This window comes from Leishmania donovani, chromosome 35, assembly GCF_000227135.1.
Source record: "Leishmania donovani BPK282A1 complete genome, chromosome 35".
In the NCBI taxonomy this organism is placed as follows: domain Eukaryota; phylum Euglenozoa; class Kinetoplastea; order Trypanosomatida; family Trypanosomatidae; genus Leishmania; species Leishmania donovani.
Genome location: NC_018262.1, coordinates 395,592 through 419,854, shown reverse-complemented (window position 1 = coordinate 419,854; position 24,263 = coordinate 395,592). Strand labels below are relative to the sequence as shown.

Sequence of the window (24,263 nt, the reverse complement as noted above, 5' to 3'; positions counted from 1 at the left end):
AAGCGATGACGCCGGTGGGAGCGGGTTCAAAGCAGCTGTCAAGAGAGGTCATGAAGTCGCGACGAGAAGCTTATCCACATCCTGAAGAGACCACATACTTTTTTCTGCATCTCAGTCCTCGCCGGTTAGAGCGGGGAGAGGGACGAAGGGGGACCACCACAAAGGAGTGCCCAGAATGAGAGTAAGTGATCGAAAACGCAGAGACACGCGTGCGACGCCAGCCACTGCAGAGAAGAACCTCGAAGCGAAAAAGAGCGCTGATCCTGCCACTCAACAACGCACCGAAAGGACGTGCTTGGCCGACTCTCTCTCTCACACGAAGCGCGCTCGTCTCTCGGTTGGAATGAGTAACATGTACGCTTCCTCTGACCCCTGTTGTTGCTCTCATTCATGGACCTTTTCTTTTTTGCTGCCTGAAGGGCTGCTCGCGAGCCACCGTGCGAACTGCGTTGTCAGGAACCGCATCACTGCATCCTTTTTCTTTCGTTTATTTCCGGCGTGTCCTGACGCGTTTGCGATTTTGGCGTGTGTGTGTGTGCGTGCGTGTTGGTGCATAAGCGTGCTTTAGTGTGATGGATTGAGGAGCACGACGCACGAGCACATGCATATATATATATATGTATACATGCAAGTAGAGGCTGGAACACCTCCTCAGTGATGCACAAGCAGAACGCTCGCACCCACACCCACACACAGACCTATATATTGATGGACAACAACCCAGGAAAAAAAAGATCAAGTCAGAGGGCAGCCGACGAAAAAGGTTAAGAGAAAACAGAAGGGAGAAACGAAGAGGTTCCCTCCCTTCAACACGACCGCAATAAACCAAGAAGAGCGCGCAATAACACAGAAACGTGCGCTCCAAAGAGAGGAGAGACAACCTCTTCCCCCCTCCTCTCCGCTCCACTGCGTCACCGCAGAGGATCATTCGTTCATCTCTGGATTCATTTTTGTGAGCGTGCTTTTTAAATGCCTAGCCTGAGCGCACATGCACGCGCTCTTCGCGGATGTATGCATGCGCTTCCCCCCCCCCCCACACACACACCTCTGCGAGTTTTTCACTGCTCTGAGAGGACTTTTTTCAGGCCCCCCTCGTTCATTCAAGTACACAGCGGAGGCAGCAGGGTAGAAAAGCACTTTGGTGTGGAGGGGAGGGAGGAGAGGGAGGTTGCTCACAGAGACCAGAAAACACACTGCCCGCGGCAACACACCCACTTGTGTACTCGCGTGGCAGAGACACCTGAACTCGCCTCGCTCGTAATCCGCGCTCATTGTCTCTCCCCAGAGAGGGGAGAATGGGGCAGGAGGAGAGAGAGAGACGGTGACTTGGGGTCAAGCGCAGACTTAGAGGTGTTGCCGCGGCGTAGAACAATAAGCGTCAATGCCCCCCTCGCCGACTTCGTGCCGTCAATTTTTTTAAAAACTTTAATATACTCATAGTCTGCGATAAACCGCGAGCACCACTCTACTCTGCTGCCCCCGGCCCTGCCACAGGGTCCATTTCACCTGGTGCGAAGCAGCCGGAGACACAAGCCCGTACAGCAGTGCGCCGGCCCAGCCATCGGAGAACGGCCTCTGGCCCAAATGCTGCCCCCTCAGGGTGCCGCTCAGGGCTCCCCGCACCAGCAGGCAGTGTGACGGCCGGGGGTGGGATACGCTCGAGCCACGCTGACGCTTCGTCCATCATGTGAATGGCACAGGCGTGTTCGCTGTGGCAGGTCGCTCCGACGCCACGCCGTCCAGGACCTGACCAGCCGACATCAGCAGCAATGAATCGCACTGGCCTCCCCTCACCCCCCCCCTTTGGGTTGTAGGTGCTTGACCCTGTCACCGCCAGAGGTGCTTCGGCATTGGCAGGGATAAGGGGGAGGGGCCGCATGGCTTCCTTAGCAAGGGATGAAAAGGTGGGGTGGTGAGTGGAGATGCGGAGTCGGCAGAGAGAACGCTTGTCGATGATACTTTTCGTTGCTTGCGCTGCGCTCGGATGCGCATGCGGTCGCGTCTTTGAGTTTGATGAAGTAGCCGACTTCATGTAAGACACTCGCACACACACAGCAAGAGAAGAAAGCAAAGAAGTACGTCTTCGTGCAGAAATATAAGTGTGCACAGAAAGTTGAGTTCGAACCCTAGTGAACATCGACATCACGGACTCGTCTGCTCTCTGCAGATGAGAAAGGACCTCGCTGGGGGGAGCGAGAGGTGTGGAAAACCGTGAAAATGGGAGGAATGGGGCGGGAAAGAAAGCTAAAAAGAATAGAAAATACACACACACACACGGGCAAACATAATGAGTGAAACAGCGTGAGGGAGTGCGTATTTATGTATGTGCGTGTGTATGCATACTGTGAGGGGGGAGGAGAGCAGAAAGATGCAGAAAGGGCGAACGCGAAGGAAATAAACGCATGAGGCGCTACCATACCGTCCACGGGAGGAGCGCTCCAACACGAACACACACACACATATATATATATATATACGGGGTTTCTGCAAAAGCACCATGAAAGACATGTAACGAAAAGACACGCGCAATACAGAGAAAACAAAAACGAAAAAATAAAACGCAAAGAAAAAAGCACTTCAGTGGATGTGCAACAACGCGGTTGTCGCATCGCTAGTGATGGCTGCGTGTGGGGGAGGGAATGGTGTGCATGTGCACGTGTGTGCTGGTGTGTGAAGGGAGACGTGGAGGGCCCAACGGAGACAGAAGGAGAGGCAGTGGAGAAGGAGCGAGAGCAAGAGCACAATAAAAAAAAGGCAAGGACGAAATTACGTGTGCGCTAGCTGACGCTGCTCACCGAGGCAAACAGTCAATAGTTGTCTTGTAGTCGCATTGAAGCCACATCTTGCTTCTCGTGGGCCCCTCCTCCCCTCCAACACTCTCATCCCCCTTTCACGGTGAAGAAGCATCGCCACCTCTTCGATCAAACCCCATCTGCACCCCTTCTCCTCCACCCAGCTTATGCATTTCTGGGCTCAACGTTGGCCCCTAATGCTCAATCGTGAACTCGTTGATCGTCGTCTCCGAGTACTGGCGCTCGCCACGGCGCACAATGCAGGACGGGTACTTGGGGTAGTAGTTGGCAACGTCAGAGAAGTTCTGGGGGCCGACCAGCAGGCCAGTCCAACGCGCGTAGCGCTGGCCCGGGCCGCCGCTCGCCGGCAGCGGCTTGTTGTTCGCCGTGTACACCCACATGCACGGGAAGGTCGAGTACACCTTCATGCAGATGTTCGTGACCGGGCTCTTCGCCTCGGCGTGCAGCATCAGCTTGCCCTTCTCCCAGCCATCGATGGCGAGGGGGTGGTCGTAGCCGCACGGGTCGCGGTCGAGCAGCGCCACGTCGTCAATGCAGTCGCCAATCACGCGTCCCTGCCGAAAGTCGAGCCCGGTGCCCTCAACTGACAGGAACTCGCCAGTCGGGATGGCCATGCGGTCCGCCTCGGCCACCCGGCTTGCTGGCACGCGGAGCCAGTGGTTGCGCACGCTCTCTGGCTGCACCCAGTTCTTCTCACCGTCCTGCTGGCCGGGGATGCCGTTCAGGTTGAAGGAGGTGTGACTGAAGACGTTGATGGGAGAAGCATCGCACGGGCTGTTGTCGGTGATGTAGGAGTCGTAGATGGTCTTGAGAGCGTTGGGGTTGCTGCAGTCGATGGTGAAGGTGCAGTAGTTCTTCACCTCTCCGGGAAAGCCGCTCTCCATGTGCGGGCTGGTGTAGTTGAAGCGGACGCCGATCACATTGGCCGTCTCGATTAGCTTCATGCCCCAGTGCTTCTTGTGGTACGCGTCGTCGCCGCAGTGGCACGTGTTCTCGCCGCGATTCTTCTGCGTGTAGTACTTGACCCTGTCAAGCGTGAACACGCCTCCGGCGACGCGACCGGCGCAGCGGCCTACAGTGGCGCCCATGTAGTCCGGATCGGCGTAAGCCTCCTCGGGGTTCTTCGGGTAGCCGCAGTTGACCTCGATCCACTTGTTATCGGCGGGGTGGTACACCTGGATGGAGGCGACGGAGGCGGCATAGTTGGTGAGGCCCACTTTGAGAACGTCTGTCTCCAGCCACACGAGCTTGTCGTAGCCATAGGGCTCTACCCTGATGCCGAACTGCATGTTCAAGAGGAAGACGAGTGAAAAGGTGAAGGAGATAAGAGAGGCGGGAGGAAAAGAGAGGAGCACTTCGTGGGTGGACCCGACTTCAGTTTAGAGGGAGGAGAAAGAAAGGCAACGGGCACAACAAGGCGACCTAGAGCGAGAGAACAAAAAAAAAACGAAGGAAACGGCAACAGAAGAGTCCGACAGAGTGAAGAATGCACGAGCGGGGAACAAACGTTTTTGTTTTGTTCGTTTCGAAGAAGGCAGTGGGAGTGCGTACGAGAGAGCAAACTAGGGGACGTGCGACATGCACATGTGGGCATAGATGGACAGAGAGAGAGGGGGGGGGCGGGCAATTCGCATACGTAGACATGGCTGTGAAGGAAAAGAGACGTCGACGCCGCAACGGAAGAGGATGCGATATGCTCGCATAACGAGCGGATAGAGGGGTCGGGGGGGGGGAGGTGATGCCGAGGGAGAGCGCATGCGCCACGGGAGGATGGCTACGTGAAGCCAAAGACGCATTCGTATCGCGTTTTTTTCTTTGTCTCCCTCCATTGACAGGGCCACAGAGAGGTCGGCGTGCATACATACATGCAAGTCGCACCCCCTCCGCACCCCTACTTTGTCTTCTGTTCTCTGAGATCATTGCTCTTCTTCCTTTTCTGTGCTTGTCACAACCGAACGCAGGACGACGTGCGGGACACGCTGATGCGGGTGCTTCCTCGGCTGAGAGCAGTGGCAGAAGCTCAGCGGGCTGCCACTGCTGCGCTTCGCGTTTTCATTTTTAGTGCCGTCTCATTGCGTGCGAAGGCGTGAGTGACGGGGAGGAGTGCGAGGCAACAACATCCAAACGAAACAGCGGTGGCTCGGAAAACAGAAAGATTCGAAAGTCGCTGACAACGGTGAAGTACGGGGAGGGGAGAGATGACCAACAACAGCCACAGCCACAGCCATCACCAGCGTAGCCCGAGCAGGAAGCGAGGCGTCCATAGGAGGAAAGCAGGAGGGAGGCATCTCAGACGCGCAAACCAACATTCCTTGATCTCAAGTCGACAGAGCTGCGCCAGCATGGCAGTCATTGTCAGCCCAAGCTCAAAGACATGAAATCGACGGGGGGTTGCGGAGGGGGGGGGGTGAGGCGTGTTGAGTGGCGATAGAGGGAAAGTGGAGGGGGAGAGCGGTCAGATAGGCGTTGCTTCTCAGCTAGAAAAGTCCCCGGCAACGCTTCCTCGGTGAGAGCCGCTGTCACAGGGTCGCTCGTTTTTTACTGGTACGAGCGATAGATGCTGTTGCCTCCGCGTTCGTAGAACTCGTCGACGCCGCTGTGCACGTAGTTCGCCGCGACGTAGACGGCCGCCTGCGCCTCTGTAAGCTCAGGGTATGGCTGATAGTTGAGGCACAAGGCGTCCACCTCGACGGAGGTGAGCTGCACCGATGCTGTCGACGCCACATGAGACTCTGTGTCGCTCGGCTCCCTGCTTTTAGACGGCGCTTCTGGCCGGCGACCAGACCACGTCCCTTTGTGCGCTGCAACGGCGCGGTGATCGTAGAAGTCTACCTTATCCGCGTCACGACCTTCTTTGCGACCGCAGCTGCCGTTGCCGATGGTGGCTGTGCCGACAATGCGCTGCACGTCAAAACCCCACCCTCGTGGTATGTACACAACGTCACCTGGAAGCGCGCGCACTTCGTAACTGGTGCAGGACAGAAGCAGTGGCATCGACGGAGACGCTGCGAGGGGCGTTGTAGTCGCTTGCAGCGGCGCGTTTGTGTGATGCACGCCCGTCGCGTTCGCGCTCATCGCATTCGCGTACTGCCCCTCTGCGCGGCGCGAAGATGTGAGCCGTGTCTGCTCCGTTGGCCACGCTGCCGACATCGCTGCACTACTTGCTCGACCTATGCGCACCTGCCGGCGCAGCCGCTCCTGATTTTGCGCGGCGCACATTTCTTCTGTGTGAGTGGGCACGTGCAGCGTCAGTAGCAGCTCACGCTGCGGGAGCACGTACGTCTCTGCGTCCGTTCGGCCAATAACGTACCGGCCTGCTTCTGCGCTGTCCGCGTTTGCTTTCACGTTGGAGGTGCCGTTCTCCGTTAGCGCCTCCAAGCGTCCGTTTGTGTGCGCCGAGGGTTTCGCGGGGTGGCGCTCCGCCACAGTGCGGGCGTGCAGAGTTGTCATGAGGTCCAGCCCAACACCGCCCAAGCGCCACGGCTCCGCAGAGGGAGAGGTGTTGTCGCGGGAGTGGGGCACCGCTTCCTTCATCGGATGCGTAACAGATGACATTTTTGCTGCGTCCACCGCTGGGGACTTTGCCAACGGCGCCGACGTCACGCATATGTTGAGTCGCGTCAGGCACGTCACGTGCGCGAAGGCACGATCCGACGGCGAGGCGGCAGCGCCGTCGGTCGCGACCGGCGTCAGTGGGCGACCCACAGCAAACGACACCACCGGCTCCAGGCCACCAGCAAGCCGACAAACCACATGCTCGCTCGCGTCATCGTGCACGCTGAGGTCACCTGCTGTCTCCTTGCTGTCGTGGACATAATCGCGCACCTGCGCTAACGGGAGTGCTACCGTCGCTGACGGGGGAAGCCGCGTCTGCACATACAAGCACGTACGCACGGCTGCATGAGATTTCATCTCACCGCCATCGCCACCGCCCACATGCATTGTCATTGCTGACACTCTCTCCTGTACGTGAGCCATCAACTCTGTCCAGAAACGCCGCTCTGAGCTGTCAGAGACCCTGCTGGAAGCGTGTTTGCTTTCCTCACAGGTACCTGCGGTGTTCGGCAGGGACGCAGAGGCTGGCATCCACAGGAGCCCAGCTGCGGGAGACACAAGGAGCTGCCGAACGCGCTCCGCCATCTCGTTCGTAGTCGAAAGGGAGACGGAGGGCAGCCCACTCGTGGCGTCTTGGCTCGACGAGTTCCTCGTTGCCTTTGGTTCATTCCAGAAGTGCTCCAGAACCCCTCGCAACGGAGCCAACGTCGTGTCCTCCACCACCCTCGCCGACCGCTTCGTGTCTTCTGGAGGCCGATGAGAGCTGCGGCGGTGTTCGTGGCTGCGTGGTGTGCCGGCGGAAAAGTACGGCCGCCTCGCAGGGTCCACTCGCGCCCACGACGCCGCGGCTGGAACGTCCTCTGTGGGGACTGTCGTGCTGGCGGTCATGACGGGCACCTTTGCTGCGGCAGGCGACGAGGATGCGGGACTTGAGGGGCCGAGCTGGGAGGATGGGACGGCGAGAGGGTTTTGCCGGCGCGCTGCCGGGGCAACGACCGCGGTGGGCTGTTGCTGCTGCTCTGCATGGTGCGGCATCCGACTCGTCGCCTTCTTTACCCGCAGTAGATGCGTCTCTGAGGAGCGCACCGCACGTCCTCCGCGCACGACGACTGCTTGATAGGGCAGCCGAGCCCCTCCCGCGGGGTACAGAACGTGGTGAAAGTACAGGCGAGACAGACGCTGCTCCCGCTGCACGTCCACGTAGCGCGGCACGGTAGTAAAGAAGGGTAACTCGGCGGACGCATGCAGGTCGGCGCCAGCGAGGTGGTCGATAAGCCTTGTGGGGGTGGGCACGCCCTCCAGGTACTTCACGACGTGGCCCGTGCCACGTCGGCGCAGCAGTGGCAGCGACCAGGTCAACATGGCGGCGATTTGATTAAGTGAACAAGACAAAGAGGGGGGGGCAGGTGAGAGGAAATACGCGCGTGCTCCTTCGCCCTCCTGCGCTGACACCACACCACCGACGACGAAGTCTGTTTGCTCAACAGCGGCGGAATACAAAGGGAAGGGGTGGGGCAGACACGAAGGAGATGTTTTTTTTTTTTTTTCGAAACGAAGAGGAGGCACTGCGTTGGGCGGAGGCCACACCAGCAAGAGGAGGAGGTGATGAGTGGGTGGAGGAGTGAAGAGGCACGAGAGCACTTGAATTAGCAATGCGAAGGCGGGAGCCGTCCTCAGTAACGCACGTACGTGTCGATGGACACGATAGCACACATTTCCATACGTCTTTGTGCTCTTGCACGTGAGAGCAGGAGTGTGAGAAGGTGCAACCCGGGGCGAAGAGCACACCTAAATAGTCCAGCCCAACCACATTGCTGCACAGCATCCATGGCTCCTTTCTCCCTCTCATCTTTAACAATTCGACTACCGCTTCCTCACAAGTCTGCTGCCATGCCCTAATCCAGTGATCATTTCTTTCTCTCGCTTCTGCAGCTGCTACCAACATGAGCGCCTCGTCTCGTCCTCGAACGCCATTCGTTCTGTCTGTCTGTTTCTTGTCTGACCACCGCGCACGAGGGGCAAACACAACCACATGGTGAGCGGAACAGAGACGACAACCAGAAGAACCCTCTCCCCCATCACACACACATACAACAGAGACCAAAAAAAATCACCGCACAGTTAAAAAAAAAAACGTAGCAAAAACAGAGGAAATCGGAAGAACGCGCACAAGAAGAGTCGAGGGGGGGGGAGGAGGTGAGCACCACTTCACGTAAACACACAGCGACATCAACACGCTGACGCCGGCAGAGAAAACAACAAAAAACAAGAAGCCAAACAAAAAAGGTGCAGACTACTTGCAACGAAAAAAAACGTGGAAGCTGAGAGCACGAGGAAAGGCAGAGTTCGCATGATCGCCGGGACTGCCACTCTTCATGTTTTCTCGACCCAAGAAGCCGTCTCTGTCTATAGTGTGGCCGGGGCGCTTGCCCGAGCGGGGGTGTGGGTTCCTTCTGTGTTTGACTCGTAATGAGAGGGAGAGGGAGAAAGTGGCCGAGAAGGAAGAGAAGGGGCAGGTGAAAGAGAAATAAAGGAGAGTAGAGATGCAGAAGGTGTCAAGAAACAAAACGACAAGAAAAGAGCGAGGTGCACGAGCCAGGTGTACACGAACACGCAGACATACGCATGCTGCCCTCACAGAGAAAGAAAACGACAACGAAACGGTGCCGAGACGAAGATCATACAAGGGAGGGAGGGAAGGGGGAGGGAGAAGAGAGATGGAGGGCGCAAAGGATAAGGCAAATGGGGAAAACAGCAACAATGAACGAGAACGGGAACCGTGCAGGCACTACAGACAAAACGAGAGGAAAAGTCCTTCGCTTCTTCTTCTAACTGGCCCGCCACTGCCTCCACTTTACCTCCATCCTTCCCGCCACCACACCCAACTACCACCGCCGCCCTCTTGCTCATGTGCGCCACTTGTATTCCCCGAGCGAAAAAAAAACTCGCCTGTGATTTTACCTTGCTCCTCCTTTCTCGCCGTAGTTCGTGTCTGTATATGTGCGTGCGCGCGACTGTACCTCTCTCTTCCTCCTTGAGGCACGCTGCCACCACCTCAGTGCACTTTTCCAGAAACACACACACACACACAGAAACGCGAGCGGGCAGCCCTCTTTCTTGTAACCCCCTTTCCTCGCCTTTTTTCTCTATGGTGGAGACAGGTGAAAATAAATAAACAATAGAATGGACCGTGCGCACAACACGACAACAAAAAGAGGCGCATGTGCGCAGAAGTACACACACACACCTCGTGAGAGTGATCTGTGACGTTCGCATCTGCACTGTGTATGAGTGCGTCACGAAACATCTTCGAGGCTTCACCATAGCCCCGCTACCCTCATTATCATCCCCCAAACTACCTTACGCGATTGTGCCGGGCACTGCTATGCGACTTTCGCCTTTACTTAAAAGCATAAAAAAATGAAAGACGCCTAGCTGTTAGAGAGGAATAAAGTCTCATGACAGCTAGCGGCATGCGACGGTGAGAGCAACAACAAGCTCTCTCTCGCTCTCTCATGTCCATCGAGAGGCAGATTTTTAACTCTCGTTGCCACACACACACACACACACAAAATCGAAAAGCAGTGGGCGAGTGAGTGCCACCGCCATCACCATCACACACACAGACACACACAATACCAAAAAGAAAGGGCAAAAAGAAAAACAAAACGAGAACATCGAAAAGTGATAATAAAAAAGTGAAGTCATATACGAGAGACACGCACAGAGAACAACAAAAAAGTGAAAGACATCTTACCTATGCACACACTCAGGAAGGAGAGAGGGAGGAGGGAGGCAGACACGCTGGTATGCAGAGAAGGTGAGGATGGCATCAACCACGTTGAACAGTAAAACGCTTCAGAAAAATGAAACACACAGGAGAAATAACAAAGGGAAAAACGACAACAACAAAAAAACAGAAACACTTAAAGGCCTAAAAGTCAGGCAAACGTAGGAGAAACATAAACAAGACCAACCGACACCACCACCATATATATATATATATATATATATACACGCACATACACATCTTTTTTTTTTTGCTGAGAGGCGGAAGGGGGTTGTTCCCTTTTTGTGTGCGTATGTGTGCCGTGCCATGCTCCCCTTTTCCTTCCCATTCTCCACACTCCGCTCCCGTCATAGCGCATGGGGTGTTGGTAAGCAACACGCCCCACGCAAGCGTGCTATCGTTTCTTCCACACATCTGTTTCCTTTTTCGTTTAAATTTGTCCTTTTCCCTTTCCTCTGTCGTTTTTATTTTCGCTTCCTTTTATTGCCTTCCGCATGCGCTTCACTGCGATCGTGGCAGCCCCGACACAATACATGAACAGCAGCGGAGAGAGAAGGGGGAGGGGCATACAGATATGTACATGCAGGACAGGAGCGCAGGGTGGGCATGAAATTACTAGAGACTGAGCACAAGAAAAAAAAACTAATAAACAATGTCGAGCACTTCTTTCCGCGTTTCTCCACCCTTGAATACCAAACAACGCGTGCGTTTTCGAAGCTGAGAAGGGTGGTGGTGATGGTGTTTGGGGAAGCTATGGCTAGAGAGAGACAAAGTCAGGAAGAAAGACGAAGAGAAAGAGGGCAAATCGCGCTCGAGGTTTGGCAACTCAGGTCCTGGTCGCGTTACGCGCTGCGTGCGCGCGTGGGAGTTGAGAGCTCCACTTCTGCAGTATAAGAAACATGAAAGAACGGATTCACGTATGCTTCCCTGTCCTGCATGCGCTCCCTCCCGTATCACTGCCTATTTCTATTCGTGCCACCACTTCCAGTGAGGCTCTGACACACGTTGACGAGGGTGCGTGTGCGCATGTCGTCGCGGGCCGCCATTCTACGAGAGTCTGGCAAAGGAAGAAAAACACCAGCAAACAAATAGATGCGACGTGGCTTGCCAACGGAAACTCGCTCGGCTATCACGTGCATCTCTAGCGTGGCCATCTCAGTAGTCACGCCCGCGCCCGCCGCGGTGGTTATTGCGCCAGCCGCCGCCATTACCGTGGTGACCACCACCGTGACCGCGCTCGTGGCCACTAGCGTCCGGCATAGAGTTCTTGACCTTGGGATTGATGTTCTCCATCCAAATTCGCGCCCCAAAGGTGCGGTAGAGCTCCCGCACGAGGGAGCGGAAGTCGACGCTGTGGTCACAGTCGAAGAAGAAGCTGATCTTCTTCATGTCGAACTGGTACTCCACATCCTGTAGGTCAATGTCGATGCCGAGCTCCAAGCACCGCTGACGGCACGTCTTGAGCGCAACGCTCTCGGCGTTCGCGATGATATTGTGAAGGCGGTCGATGTCTTCCTCTGAGGCCTGGCGCAGAACGCGACCGTTCTCCAGCTTGATTTTGTCGTCGCGGATGTCGCAGCCCTCCATCGACACAACGGCCGTCTCGTTGTTCGGCTTGCGCTCGATCGTCTGCACCAATAGGCCGCAGTCTGTACCACGATCGCCGTCGACGAGGACGTAGTTGCCAGGCTCGATGCGGTGGCCGCACACGTACTTGCGGACGCGGCCGCGCTTGAACTCCACAAACGCCAGCATCTCCGAGCCTTCCGGTAGCTCGTCGCCTTCTTCGTTGTGATCTGCACCCGCAGCGCTGGAGTAGTTTTGCTGCTGCTGTTTCTGCTGCTGACCGTCTTGGCCGGAGAGAAGAAACTCCTCGACGGCGTTGTGCGACACCGCGCTGTGGATCGCGTTGTCCGTGTCGCTACGGCTATGGCTGTTGTTGTCGGGGGACGACTTGGTCGGAGCCCACGACGACACGTCGTCCAAGCCAGCGGGCATGTTCGTGGAGTTGGGACTGGGCACGCGCTGAGCGCTTCCGGTGTCCATGGCCGATGGCGAGCCGCTCCCCATCCCGCTCGGTGACGTGACCGACGAGTTGGATGCCTCGAGGCTGGCGCGCAGCATCTGCATGATTATGTTGGCCGCATCCTCCTCCGGGTTGGCGCCAGAGCCGCGGGGAAAGAAGCCGTTCTGCTGAAGGTGCTGCACAATCGTCTGTGCCTCCGCCATGATGCTCAGGAGGCGGTTCTGCAGGGCAATCATCGTGGCAAATCGGTTGTGGTCCACAGTGTTGTTCGAGACGGTGGCATTGGCGCCGGTCACCGCAGGCGGCGAGCCGCTCCGGGTGTCGAGGAACACGTCGATGGCCTTGTTGACGTGGCTCTCCGTGTATGCCATGTTTCTCTTCGCTTCAGGTTGGATGCCGTTCTTTGTGTGGGTGGGTGTGTCTGTGTGCCTGTGTGGGTGCAGTGGTAGTGGGATATATATATATGTGTGTGTATGTATATAGACGTCTGTATTCGACGGCTCCGGCAATGTATCCTGCTTTCGCTGCACACAAAACAACGCAAGACGCACACACACACACACACCAACAACAAACAGGCAAACAAAAGAAGCGGTCAAGATTTCTTCGATGCACAGGTGTGTGCGTGTGTGCGAGTTGTGTGTACGATGGACGTTGATGTGTGAGTTTATGGGTTGTATGAGCAGAAAGCTTACCTCGCAAGTGACTGTTACACGTGTGAGTGTGCCTCTTCTCGAATTGTGCCTTGCTTTCTTATGTATGTAAGCAAAGCATGTGCAGGCGTGTGAGTGTGTGTGTGTGTGTGCGCGCCTTTCGGCTCGTGCGCCGCGTGGCGACAGCGTTTCTATTTTCGTTTTTCTTTTTGTGTTTCTCTCTCACACCTGCTCTGCTGTGTATGCGTGCGCGCGTTCGCGTGTTGCGTGGCAGAGGCACGAATATGGCTTGCTAGTGTGTGGCGAGGATGGTGGAGTTGTCTATCTCTATGGCTGGTGAAACTTTTCTGTGAGGGGCAGAGATAGAGGGGGCGAGTAGACAGGAGAAAGAAAAAAGGAAGGAAAAAAGTGGGGAGTGCAACACAGCAGATAAGCGTGGCGGGCGTGAGTTTGTGTTTATGTGTGGGTGAGGAGCCAACGAGAGAGTGGGTGCGAGAAAGAGAGAGTGAGCGAAGGGTATGTTTGTGTTGAGGCGAGTTGGTGCGGGGAGGCGCCGAAGAAGACGACCACTTCGTGAACGTGTGCGTGTGCGCGCGGCAACAGTTTTGATGTTGTTTTAGAAGGTTTAGTTGTTCGAGTCGATGGTGATGTCGTGTTGTATTGTGCGTATGCGTGGGGTGTGATGAGGTGGCGCACAAAATCGGCCAACATCATAAACAGAAGTAGAGTAGGACGGGAAGGACAGGAGGCGAACGGGTGTGGACACCAACCGTGGCAACGTGTGCGTGCGTGTGGGTTCCGCAAAGAGGAGAATGAATAGCGACAGCAAACGGGAAAAACAGAAAAGGGCATCGAGAGAGATGGAGGGAGAGGGACTCGGGGGTGACATGGGGAGTGCGGTGAAGCCAGCAGCACGGTCGCCACCGCGATGGCGCCTAGAGACGGTGGCGAAGAAAGAAGACGACAGGTGATATCGACGCGTTCGGGCCGCCAATAACAGCTACCATTTTCCCTCGGTCATTTCCTTCAGGCGCACACAAATCCACACGCGCAAAAACACAGACACGCTTTCGAAGCCAGCGAGTACAGCAGAGCTAACCAGCCGTGCGCATGTGCTCGCATAGATGCCGCAAGCCTGTGAGCGTCATCATTCCAACGGCGCTCCATCCAGCAATCAGCTTCCAACGGTAGCGCCGCTTCTCTTCCAAGGTCACCACCGGGTAGTAGTAGGCAGCCGGCTCCGCCGTCGTTTTCAGAATTTTCTTGTCGTACGCCTGCCTCTGAAGGTTTTGTGCCACCTTCAGCTGTGGCGAGCGGACGTGCATCGCCTCTGGAGAAAGGTCTTCGTCGGAGAAGTAGCTGCGCACCTGCCGTGCCGCCGGCTTCTCCTTCTCGCGTCCATGCAGATCTTCCTGCGCCTCCACCCACATGTCATGCTCACTCCGCTCGCCATACGGCTGCTCGTAGATGTTGCCATGCAGAACGTGGTGCTGACGGAACGGAAGGCGCGACTCGATCTTGTCCGTCAACTTCTCGAAACTCCTCTCAAATTGGCCGCTGGTGGCTTCGTTCGGGTTCGGCTTTATCGTCTGCGGTCGACGCAGGAGTCGGGAGGGTCGCATGCCTCCGACGCTGCTGGTGGACGGACATGCAACGACAGCACCCGCACCAGCGCTCACGATACAGGCCATGCTGGAGGGTCGCGCACACAGGTGCGACTGCAAGTGACACACACTACTAGTGCTGCTACTACCACTCCTCTTGCTGACCATCAAGATGGCGGTGCTGCTGCTCGCCAGCCCACCTACGGTGACACCTGACCAAGACCGCACCAAGGCAAGCATCTTGCTGACTCCTCCTCGACGCCGCGTGGGCTGCGGCAGAAAGGGCTAATACAAAAGCTAAACCAAACCGTAGTTGCGACTGGGGAGGAGGAGGGATGAGGATGGGAGAAGGCTGCTCTACCCACGTCCGCCCACGTGGCGTTTCTTGTCCAAAGCAATCAAGAGATGTGAAGAAAAGGAGCCCATTGGAGAGTGAAGTCGGGGCAGGGGGAGGGGGACAGGCGGGTCTCCATCAACACACCCACACACCACGTCGCTGACGCTTACAAGAAAGAAATAAGCGCTGCGGGCTCGCTCCTAGGAGCATGTGTGCATGCAGCTGCGGCCCGGTCTCCGCAGCAGCAAAGAAGGGGGAGGGGTTAGCAGCGGCTGCGATGGTGGGAGTGCCACCATTGGCTGCCCCATCACATGGAGAGAGGTGCGAGAAGCACCATCGCATGATAAAACCCAAACCGTGCTTCCGTGGCGATCATCTCCCCTCGTTATCTCTTCCCTTCCCTCCGACTTCTCCATTCCGCTGCACTCGGTGCAGATTTGCGCGTACAGAAAGGGGGAGGAGGAGGATAGGAGAGGCGAACGCATCCGTTCTCTGCGCTCCTGTTGTTTTTTCCTCTTTTGTTTGCGTCTTTCTCTCTCTCTGTGAGTTTGCGCATATTAATACTTACACACATATCTATATCTGCATATGTACACATATATACAGATATGTGTGTTTGTGTGTGCATCGACCGTTTCCTGTGACGACAAAGACCACCAAGCAAGGCAACAACAATAACACACGAGAGAGAATAAGATACAGAGACCGCGGGTGCATGAGGCAGAGCACGCGCCTCACACAGCGAACAGCATTCCAGAAGACTACGATGCACTCGCTCCCCTCCCCCACCCTCCCGACCACCACGACAACTACCGCTGCCGACGCTTTCCAACAGAAGAAGGAATGTGTGAGCCGATGTGCTCAAGAAGCTACCACGAACAGCCAAATGCGAGGCTGCAACAAGCCCAAGATACACAGCGGAGCCCGCAGCACGCAGCCACTCTTCACAGCGCATGCGATTACTTGAAGAAGATAAACAAAGAGAAGAGGAAGGCGATGCTACCAGCTATTGCGACAAGCACCAAAAAGGTCTTGTACCACTCGTACCGGATCGCCTGCCGGCGCTTCTTCTGCCGGTACTGGTGCAACTCAAGTGGGGACATGGCGGCCATCTTCGCCTCCTCTTTCACCGCCGCCTGCTGCTCCTTCTCCAGGCGCGCCATGTACTCGGCAAAGGAGCTTGGTGACAGCGACCGACGCATGAGTTCCACATCATGCGCCAGCGCCTTGTCCGACATCTCTTTCGCCAGCTTCGACTGCTGCGAGTGGTACTGCACGATACGCGCCGCCAGCTCCTCCCGCGTGATGCCAGGGATAGTGCTCGGGAGGCAACGTGGGTCAATACGTACGCCATCGTCGCCGCCGAAATTGTAACTTGAAGAAGAGATACCAGGCGAGGATGCCGATGCGCTGGTGGGGGATGCTGCGGCCTCACCAGCCGCCGTGGTGTGCTGATGACGTACCGCCATTGCGAGAAAGTGCGGGGAGCGTCGCATGCAAGGAAGGACAGCTGCGGTCATCATTTGTGAAGTGGACAGGCGCAGCAGTGGCGAGGAGGACGCTAAAGAGGCGAAACTCAAAGCCCCCTGAAAACTGTGGCGTGGCTGTCGTAGCGCTTGCCCCACTGGGCGAGCGCTGACGGCGGGACCAGCCGCTGCAGCAGCCCCTACACGGCTCACCGTGCGCATGGTCCCTTCAAAATCGAGACTCAGCGAAGGCGAATGAAAGAAACGGAAGGGGTAAGGAAACGAGTGGGCGACACTCCCTCCCCCTTTTCCGCTACTTCGGCGCGGCTCTTGCTAAACGGGCGCTGTGGCGGGTGCGGAAGATGCCTGTGCTTGTGGGTGCGTATGTGTTGGACGTGTGCGTGGCAATGCGGAGTAGCAGAGATGAGCTGCGCCACTGCGCAACATGACAAGGGGAGAGAGAATGATGTCGACCGATAATCACAATGCATTCCAATACGCGCTACCAAATCGGCTTAACAGGCGAGTATTCGATTTCCGCGGAAGCGCATACCGACTTGGCACCCCTCTGCTCGCGCTCTCGAAACCGCTTCGCGATTCCAAAGCGCTCTGTGCGAATGCAGCTGTTTTCAAGGCATCCTCGGGCACGACTACACCCACGCGTGGGTAGACCTGCGTATCCCCCTCTGCCCTCTTTTCTTGTCCAGTCACTTCAGGAGGGGATTCCCTGTCGTGGCGGGCACGCAAGAAGGCGGGCGGGAGAGGTGAGGAGGTGAAGAGCTTACAACGACTCCACTTCTCGAGATCGGTAATGAACAGAGAAGCGAAATGGGGTGCGGGGTGGGGTAACGAGAGGATACATGGTTGGTGAGGCACGCCCTTGGCAACGTGGAGAGTGCGCTGACTCTCTCCTCATCGTCATATTCTCTTTTCTAATCATCCCTCCCTCGCTCACCCATGTTGCAAGCCCTCACACACGCAACTAAACACACAAACACACACACACACACACACACACACACACACACACAAACACAAAGGACGTGAGAGGTAGCGCGGGGCAAAGGGAGGTAGTGGGGATGAGAGGCCGGAGGAGTACAATCAATCGCGAGGGGGTAGTGGAGGAGCGCTGCATGCATGTGCTCTGCACGTCAGAGGAAAGAGGGAGTGACCAACGTAGACGCGTCCGAGAGCGACGGAAGCAACGTAAGCGTAGACACATGAAGGAACACACGAGGAAGCTTCACTTTCTGCGCATGTGCGATAGTTGCGCTGCTGCCCGGCCCACGTGCCGCCCGTTGCAAGTTAGTCCTTTCCTGTCCAGTAGAGCTGATTCTCTGCAGCACAACGGCCACTACAACAGCTGCATACGCAGGCAGGCAAAGTGACGAGCGATGAGAGAGGCCCACAGGGGAGCGGTACGTCTCAGTCGAGCGCACGCCCGCAGTTGATTATTTTTTTTTTGCCTTTTCCTCACTGCGTCGTCTCTCCACCGCCTGCATGGGCCAATGCTGTCATCGAGAGAAGCAACCTCAGCGGCGGGTCGTCCGCCGTGCTTGGGTGCTGGAGGTAACCATGCAAGGTTGCCATGTCATTGGCGCTGCGCACGCCGGTACCACTACTCCCGTCATCATCTGCACCCTTGCAATCTCCGCCAGGCCTCACCGCACCCGATGGCGCGCCAGCGCCGCTCGCTGCGAGACTCCGTGAAGATGGATGCCGTAAGCAACATCGACGACGGGTTGTCCTCTAGCAACTACTGCGTCTCCCGCACGTATGGGTAGTCCAGCAGACCATCTAGGCGGAAGCCTGGCGATGAGAGGGCGCGGTGCTACTGCTGCACGGCCGCCTTTGTCTTCGATTCGCGCAGCAATGCCCCCCTCCCCCCGCTCCGCCGCCTTGTTCTCCTGTCGCTAGTAGGCACCCGGCCCTCCGCGTCATGCCAGCTCATTCACTGCGCATGTGCACCACTCAGCATGCGTCCAATAGTGCAGTGATCGACGCCGACGCGAAGCTCGACGGTACCGGGCTATGTAGCGGTGCTAGATGCGAAGCCCCTTGGCTGTGCCTTTGCGGCGCGACCTGAGCGGCCAGAGGGCCGCTGTCACTGACCCGCACGGTGAGAACCGATCGGCGCTGCCATCGCTTCCATGGCTTTTTCTGTCCAACCTTGTAGTGTCCATCCGATCTTGTGCAGAGTCTTGAACAAGCGCGAGATGCGCATGCTTAGCGTTGAGTCCTCTGGCGCACTCTTCAATGCGCTGGCACTGCAGCTCCTGGTCGTCACTGCCGCCGTGCCGTCGGTTTTGCTCGTCGGGGGAGTGCTACTACAGCGTTGCACTAAGGGCGGTCGCGAGTGTGTCTGCGTGGAGCTTGGTCGCGACGGCGGCACCCCCATTTTCGTGCCTTATATGACAGAGCAAGTGCACAGTACCGTAAAGCAACGGAGTCTTGCGCGTGCATGCATGTGTGCCAGCAATGACGGCTTCTAGAAGGGAAAGAGCGGGGGATTGCACAGGCAAGGACAATTGCCTTAATCCACTGCCTCTGCCTTCGCCTCGTGCGCTCCTGTGCTTTCTTCTTGTCCTTCTACTCTGCAGGTGGATGTGGCAGACGCAGACATCGAGGAAAGGACGCAGTGCATGTGCGCCGCAGTACCGTCGCCACAGCAAGGGAGGAGTAGTGCAGCGGATGCGCTGATGAGCGGAAGTGCGCGTGAGTTGCACCTCACCGTCTCTCGCCCGCCTAGGTGACTTTCTCGTTTGGATGACTCAATGTGGAGCGGAGAACACACACGCAGAGGTGAGGGGTGGTGGTGGTGGTGATGGTGGGAGATGATGAGGGCCGGTGGATGCGGCCGACCTAGTGGAACTGCCAGCCCAGGAGGCGGCAGTGAAAAGCAGCGGAGTACGACAAAGCGCACATACTGCTGCGCCCTTCGAGGCGCAATAGCAGTGAGCCCATCTGCCTGACTCCTTTTTGTTTTCTCTTTTCTCCCCGGCAGCGTCGCTCGCGACTACCCCTCCCCCCCCCAACAAGAAAACAGTGTCGCGCTTGAACAGATAGCGTCCGCTGGGCGATCGCTCCCGCTCAGTGCGGCCACGCCACGAAAAAAAAAAAAAAACAAGCGACTGATGGCATTCTACTAACGACACGGCTTTTCACGCATGCAACATCCAGTGTGATCACGTCACAGGCAGCTGTGCACGATCGACAAGGAAAGCAGACACCAAAGAGGCGAAGCTTGCGTTCGGCCGCCTTTTCATCCAGTGACCTTCATCAGGCACGGCGGTGGAGGGGCGCCGCGTAGCAAAGAAGATCAGATAGCAGACGTCCGTCGTGCGCTTTCCGCGGTCGTGGAGTCAGCTGTCCCGGGCTCCATGCCATCCGCAGCCGCAGACTTCGCGGCCTTTTCAACTTTACCCCAATCGCCTTCACCGGTGGCTGTGCCTGTAGCGGAGGACTTGGCGCTCGTGCCGGCGACGCGTCGCGAGAGGACGCGTGCTGGCACCAACGGTGATCGGCGAGTTCCACTGTGTTGAGTTGATTGAGTCACTGTGGCGACGGTTGCAGCGCCGACGACGCTGCAACTTCGGCTCTCGACATAAGGCGGTGATGGGACGAGCTGCTTTGGCTTTGAGTGAGGAGGGTCTGCCGCGGATAGTGACTCGGAAGTCGCGGCTCGAGAGACGTCCTGCTCGTGGGGCGGGATGGACCTCACTGCTGCCACCTGCGAGTGCTTTGAGTGCTTTACCACGTCCTGCAGAGCTGCCAGTGCAGCGGCAAAGGAGTAAGGGGCGAAGGTGAAACCTTCAAGAGTCTCGCGCATGGGCAGCGGAGCCGCTGCCGCCTGAGTCTCAGTCGCCACTCCGTGCTGCAGATCCACCTCGCGCTCCAGAAACAGCTGCGCTTGGACCTTTAATGCCGTCACCACGTTCGCAGGGGTGTAAAGAGGAAAGGCATGCTGAAGCAAGCAGACAAGCTCCGTCGACGGCGCTGCACTGCGCTGCGGCCCTTGAATCCACGCAGCCATGGGGCGACGCAAACCTATAACGACGTACTCAAGCGCAGACAACAGCAAGGTCGAGGAGGACTTCCTTGGCACGTCCGAATCGATCGACCGAGGCTGCACAAGAGGCGAGGGTGTAAAGAGAAGACACCATCGAAGCCAGAAGCACAATGGCTCTTTGCTCAGCTGCAGACGCCGCTGAAGCTGTGCTTCCTTGCCCTGATTGTCGCTTGGAGAGGCGGTGGCGCCGGTGACGCTCCCACCGCGGTTGCGGCTGCCTATGCGTGGGCTAGCGAGCCCCAACGAAGTAAGTGCGCCGGCGGTGCGTTGAGTTGCTTTCGGCTGCGCGCGGCTGCCGAGCTGGTGGGTGCTCTTTGGCGAAGCTTGGCGTGCCTGAATCGACCTCATCTTGTTGGTGGCGACGGCTAAGCTTCTTTTAGTTTCGACCGGCACCGCGCCGCGGTTTGCTGTGGTCGGCACCCCAAACGCCCTCGGCGCCTCCTCCTCTCCGTGCTGCGGCTGTCGCTGAACTCTTTGGCGTAGTGCGACGACGTCGGCGGGCGAGATGCGGAACAACGGAGGACACAGTAACAGCCACAGGCGAATCCACGGCAAAGGGAGGAAGGCGCCGGGCGTCTGCGGTGACAAGGGCGGCGCCGAAGACGCCGGCAACCGCCAGCGCAGAGGCGCGGCCATCGATGCGTCGGACATTACCGGCGACGGCGACTTCTTCACGAGTGGTGAGGAGGCGGAGGACCAGGCCTGGATGAGGGTGAGCCCAAGAAATTCATTTGCTACGTCGCTCGCGCGCACCGCTGCTCGAGAGGCATCCTTGAGCCACTGGGGCCAGTGCTGACGCTGCTGCTTTTGAATCGGCTGCGCGTCACGTTTCAGGTCCTCGTACAATGTGATGTTGACGCCTAAAACATGCAACGCGGAGCCCTCCGTCGAGTGCAACTCCTCTGCCGTGTCCAAGGTGCTGCAGCCCTGCACGTGAGACGGCCCGCTCGTTGCTGCCCACACCCAGTGCCGCACGGTTTCTGCACGCAGTAACCACCACAGGGCGATAAGATGGCGCGCTTGCACACTACAGTCTCCTCGAATAGAGCTCTGAAGTCGCTGAAGACACGGATAGACATGACAGTCGAGGAGGAGGCTGTTATGATGCAGTGACAGTAGCGGCGAGGACGACAACTGCGAGGAGGGGAAGGCGAGCTTCGATGCGGACAGTAATGCATCGGCAGCTACGCTCGCTAACATCTCGCGCGTGTGGACCAGCCTTGCGAAGGATCCGACGAGGGCCGCGACGCAGCACAGAACGCTTATATCCTCCATCAAAACAGTCATGGCTTTGCCGTCGATGACGTCGCCAACGCCACCTGCAGTGGTGTGAGGGACGTCGAGAAGCGCGAATGCCTGGGTGAGCGCTTCATGGGCCGCGTCGATAGGGTTAGCGTCCACAGAGGTCGATGATGACGGCAGCTTTTCCGCAGCCACAGCATCAGCGGCCTCCCCTGAGGCTTCCTTGCTGCTTATCATCCCCTGTTCATCGCCCTCAGGGAGGTGAGTGTCCCCATCGCTCCTCTGCGCCAGCGAGAAGGAGCGTGATGAGGACTCGGACGATACGAGGCCCTTCTGGTGCCAGAATGTAAGACGCTGCAGACATGCTAGTAGCTCACCACAGACAGTTGCCAGATTCTCCAGTGCCGCGCGGCTGCCGTCCTCGGTGGTAAGGATCACAAAAATAGTGTGGAAGAGCCCAAAGCGTAGCCTCAGCGCATCGCCCATGATGTCCTCCACTGCCTGTTTCACCGGCGCAGCTGTGGTCGCGCGCGGCCACAGCTGTGGAGCAGCTGTGCCAATGACGCCTTCCACTACGCAAAGCAGGCCGCCTGCAAGCCCTGCGAGCACACCCTCTTCAGTGGTGCGCCGCTGCTGCTGCTGCTGCTGCTCAGAAAGGCCAGCGGTAGTGGCAGCCTCACCACCGTGGCAACCGCGCAGCACATCCAGTGCGCTTAGCGACTGTGCGCTCACGTCTCCCTGCGGCGAGGATGAACCACCTCTCACCGAGGATGCTGGTAGACCAACAGACGTCGCCATGATAATGCCCGACACGAAGCACCGTTGAGCGCACTGGTACAACAGCAGGAGGGCCTCGGCCGGGTGCATGCGCAGGACATCTGGAGGTGGCAGCGGTAGCGGAGCGGCCATGGAGGGGGCAGCGCTCAACAGCGTCAGTAAGCTCATCTGATATATAGCATGCCACGCGCTCTCGAGCAGCACCTGCGCGCTGCAGAGCGAGCAGCGTCGAACATCTTCGGGCCTGACGTGGGCCAGCATGGGGTGGAGAGTGCGGTGCGCTCGGGTGTCAGCGCCAACGGGCATGGGGCGTGGCCGAAAAAATGAAGCAGCAGAGGAGTCACTGCCTTCGCGGCCACCACGCTGATGGCGTTGTGCGTCTCCATTAGAATTCGCCTGTGGTGCATCGCTGCGGAGCTCAACCAAAGCGGCAGAAGAAGGCGTGGCTGCAGCGACAGGAAGGAGGAGAGGCACCGGCTGGGACGGCGCGACTGACGGGCGCGAGCCGGCGCGCACCTTCCTTCCAAAAGCGGCGACATCTCCACGAGGACTGGAACTGCTTCGGCTGCAACCAAGCGTCACCGTGTGTGCGAGTAGCGCACCTGCCAGCCCGCCACTGCTGCCGGTGTTATCAACGTCGCGTGAGACATCCTTCAACCTGGCCGGTAAATGGGACATAGTTGCACTGAGGTGCACCGCACAATCCTTGCTCTCGTCATCGCTGCCACTGGCACTGCTGATGGTGGCCGCATGCCCGGCGTGGCTTTCCTTGTCGTCGTCCTCTTGGCTGCTTCGCCGACTGAGCGAAAGACGACGACTCTCCACCTCTCGCTGCTGCTGCTCAAAGTAGACGCGACACGGGCAGGAGGGGGCCTCGGTGTGCACAATTGGTGGTGAAAAGGCAGCACTCCTGAGACTTGCTGCGCTATACCCGCCCCCGGTCGTTGTTGCTGACGTCGCCCGCATGTTTTCCTGCGGGCGCGCCGACTGTGCCGCGGTGTCTCCGATGAGCAGCGCGCAAACAGCGGCGCACAATCGCGCTTCCGCCAGGGTGGGTGCGACGCCAGTACGCTGACGGAGCGGAAACACCCCTTGGCAAAGAAGACGGTCGAGTGTGTAGGCATCGTCGCTGACGGCGTCGATGGTGCCGTGGAGCTGCCCGAGCCACCGCAGGTACCGGTGCAGGCAGATGGCGAGTGGAAAACCGCTGCTGCTGCTGCTACTGCGATCCGAACTAGTTTGCCCGATCGGCCAGGCAGCCACATCCACAGTGGTGTTCATGATGGATGGCGTCTCCGGCGACTTCTCGTGCTTGTCCGCCAGACAGGGTGGAGAGAGCAGGGGGAGGGGGAAGGTGTGGAGGACAGGCACGCTGGTGACGAGACGTTAAACGGAAGGAAGAGACGCAGAAAGACCCGAGAAAGCAGACGAGTACGGAGGCATGCATCGAACGCGTCGAGACAGAGGCGAGGACTTGACAGTCGAAACAACAACAAAAGAACACAAGAGGGAGAGAGAGAGGAGGAGAGTGCGGAGAAGCACGTGCGCGCAAGGGGCGGAGAGGCAGAGGAGAGGAAGGGATGGGGGGGGGGGCAGCGGTGAGTCGGCGATGACGTGCACAGCAGCTTCTAATGGACCTTCAAGTGACAAATCCAGCTACAAGAACACAAATGTGCGTTTGCGTGTGAAGGGGAGTAGTCACAGGCATACCCACAAGAGAGGGAGGGAGGAAGGGCGCTACTCTACAGAGAATAAAAAGGAGATAGACAATAACAACAAAAGCTGCGAGGAGGAGCACGAGAGAGGAGAGTGCGTATGCGTGTGTGTGTATGTGCGCAAAGGGCGACAGATGCTCTGCAGGCTCGCTAGGAGCAACAGCCATACATGCAGGGTCGTGGGGGGGGGGTAGATGGCTGGCAACAACAACAGCG

The 24,263-nt window shown here is 57.7% G+C and overlaps 6 protein-coding genes across 6 annotated transcripts; all 6 read right to left on the bottom strand.

The window, feature by feature from the left end:
- Positions 1-2,986: 2,986 nt before the first annotated feature.
- LDBPK_350990 (aldose 1-epimerase, putative) lies at positions 2,987-4,102 on the bottom strand (the record flags this gene model as incomplete). Its single annotated transcript, XM_003864637.1, has 1 exon — positions 2,987-4,102. The coding sequence occupies one exon, from the start codon at positions 4,100-4,102 to the stop codon at positions 2,987-2,989; it is 1,116 nt and encodes a 371-aa protein (XP_003864685.1).
- A 1,249-nt stretch (positions 4,103-5,351) lies between these two features.
- LDBPK_350980 (hypothetical protein, conserved) lies at positions 5,352-7,730 on the bottom strand (the record flags this gene model as incomplete). The annotated part of the gene is made up of 1 exon (XM_003864636.1): positions 5,352-7,730. The coding sequence occupies one exon, from the start codon at positions 7,728-7,730 to the stop codon at positions 5,352-5,354; it is 2,379 nt and encodes a 792-aa protein (XP_003864684.1).
- Positions 7,731-11,313: 3,583 nt separating this feature from the next.
- Positions 11,314-12,555, bottom strand: LDBPK_350970 (hypothetical protein, conserved; the record flags this gene model as incomplete). The annotated part of the gene is made up of 1 exon (XM_003864635.1): positions 11,314-12,555. One exon carries the CDS (start codon positions 12,553-12,555, stop codon positions 11,314-11,316), a length of 1,242 nt encoding a protein of 413 aa, XP_003864683.1.
- Positions 12,556-13,931: 1,376 nt separating this feature from the next.
- On the bottom strand, positions 13,932-14,681 carry LDBPK_350960 (hypothetical protein, conserved; the record flags this gene model as incomplete). The annotated part of the gene is made up of 1 exon (XM_003864634.1): positions 13,932-14,681. One exon carries the CDS (start codon positions 14,679-14,681, stop codon positions 13,932-13,934), a length of 750 nt encoding a protein of 249 aa, XP_003864682.1.
- A 1,056-nt stretch (positions 14,682-15,737) lies between these two features.
- On the bottom strand, positions 15,738-16,247 carry LDBPK_350950 (hypothetical protein, conserved; the record flags this gene model as incomplete). The annotated part of the gene is made up of 1 exon (XM_003864633.1): positions 15,738-16,247. The coding sequence occupies one exon, from the start codon at positions 16,245-16,247 to the stop codon at positions 15,738-15,740; it is 510 nt and encodes a 169-aa protein (XP_003864681.1).
- A 3,316-nt stretch (positions 16,248-19,563) lies between these two features.
- On the bottom strand, positions 19,564-23,613 carry LDBPK_350940 (hypothetical protein, conserved; the record flags this gene model as incomplete). The annotated part of the gene is made up of 1 exon (XM_003864632.1): positions 19,564-23,613. One exon carries the CDS (start codon positions 23,611-23,613, stop codon positions 19,564-19,566), a length of 4,050 nt encoding a protein of 1,349 aa, XP_003864680.1.
- Positions 23,614-24,263: the final 650 nt, after the last annotated feature.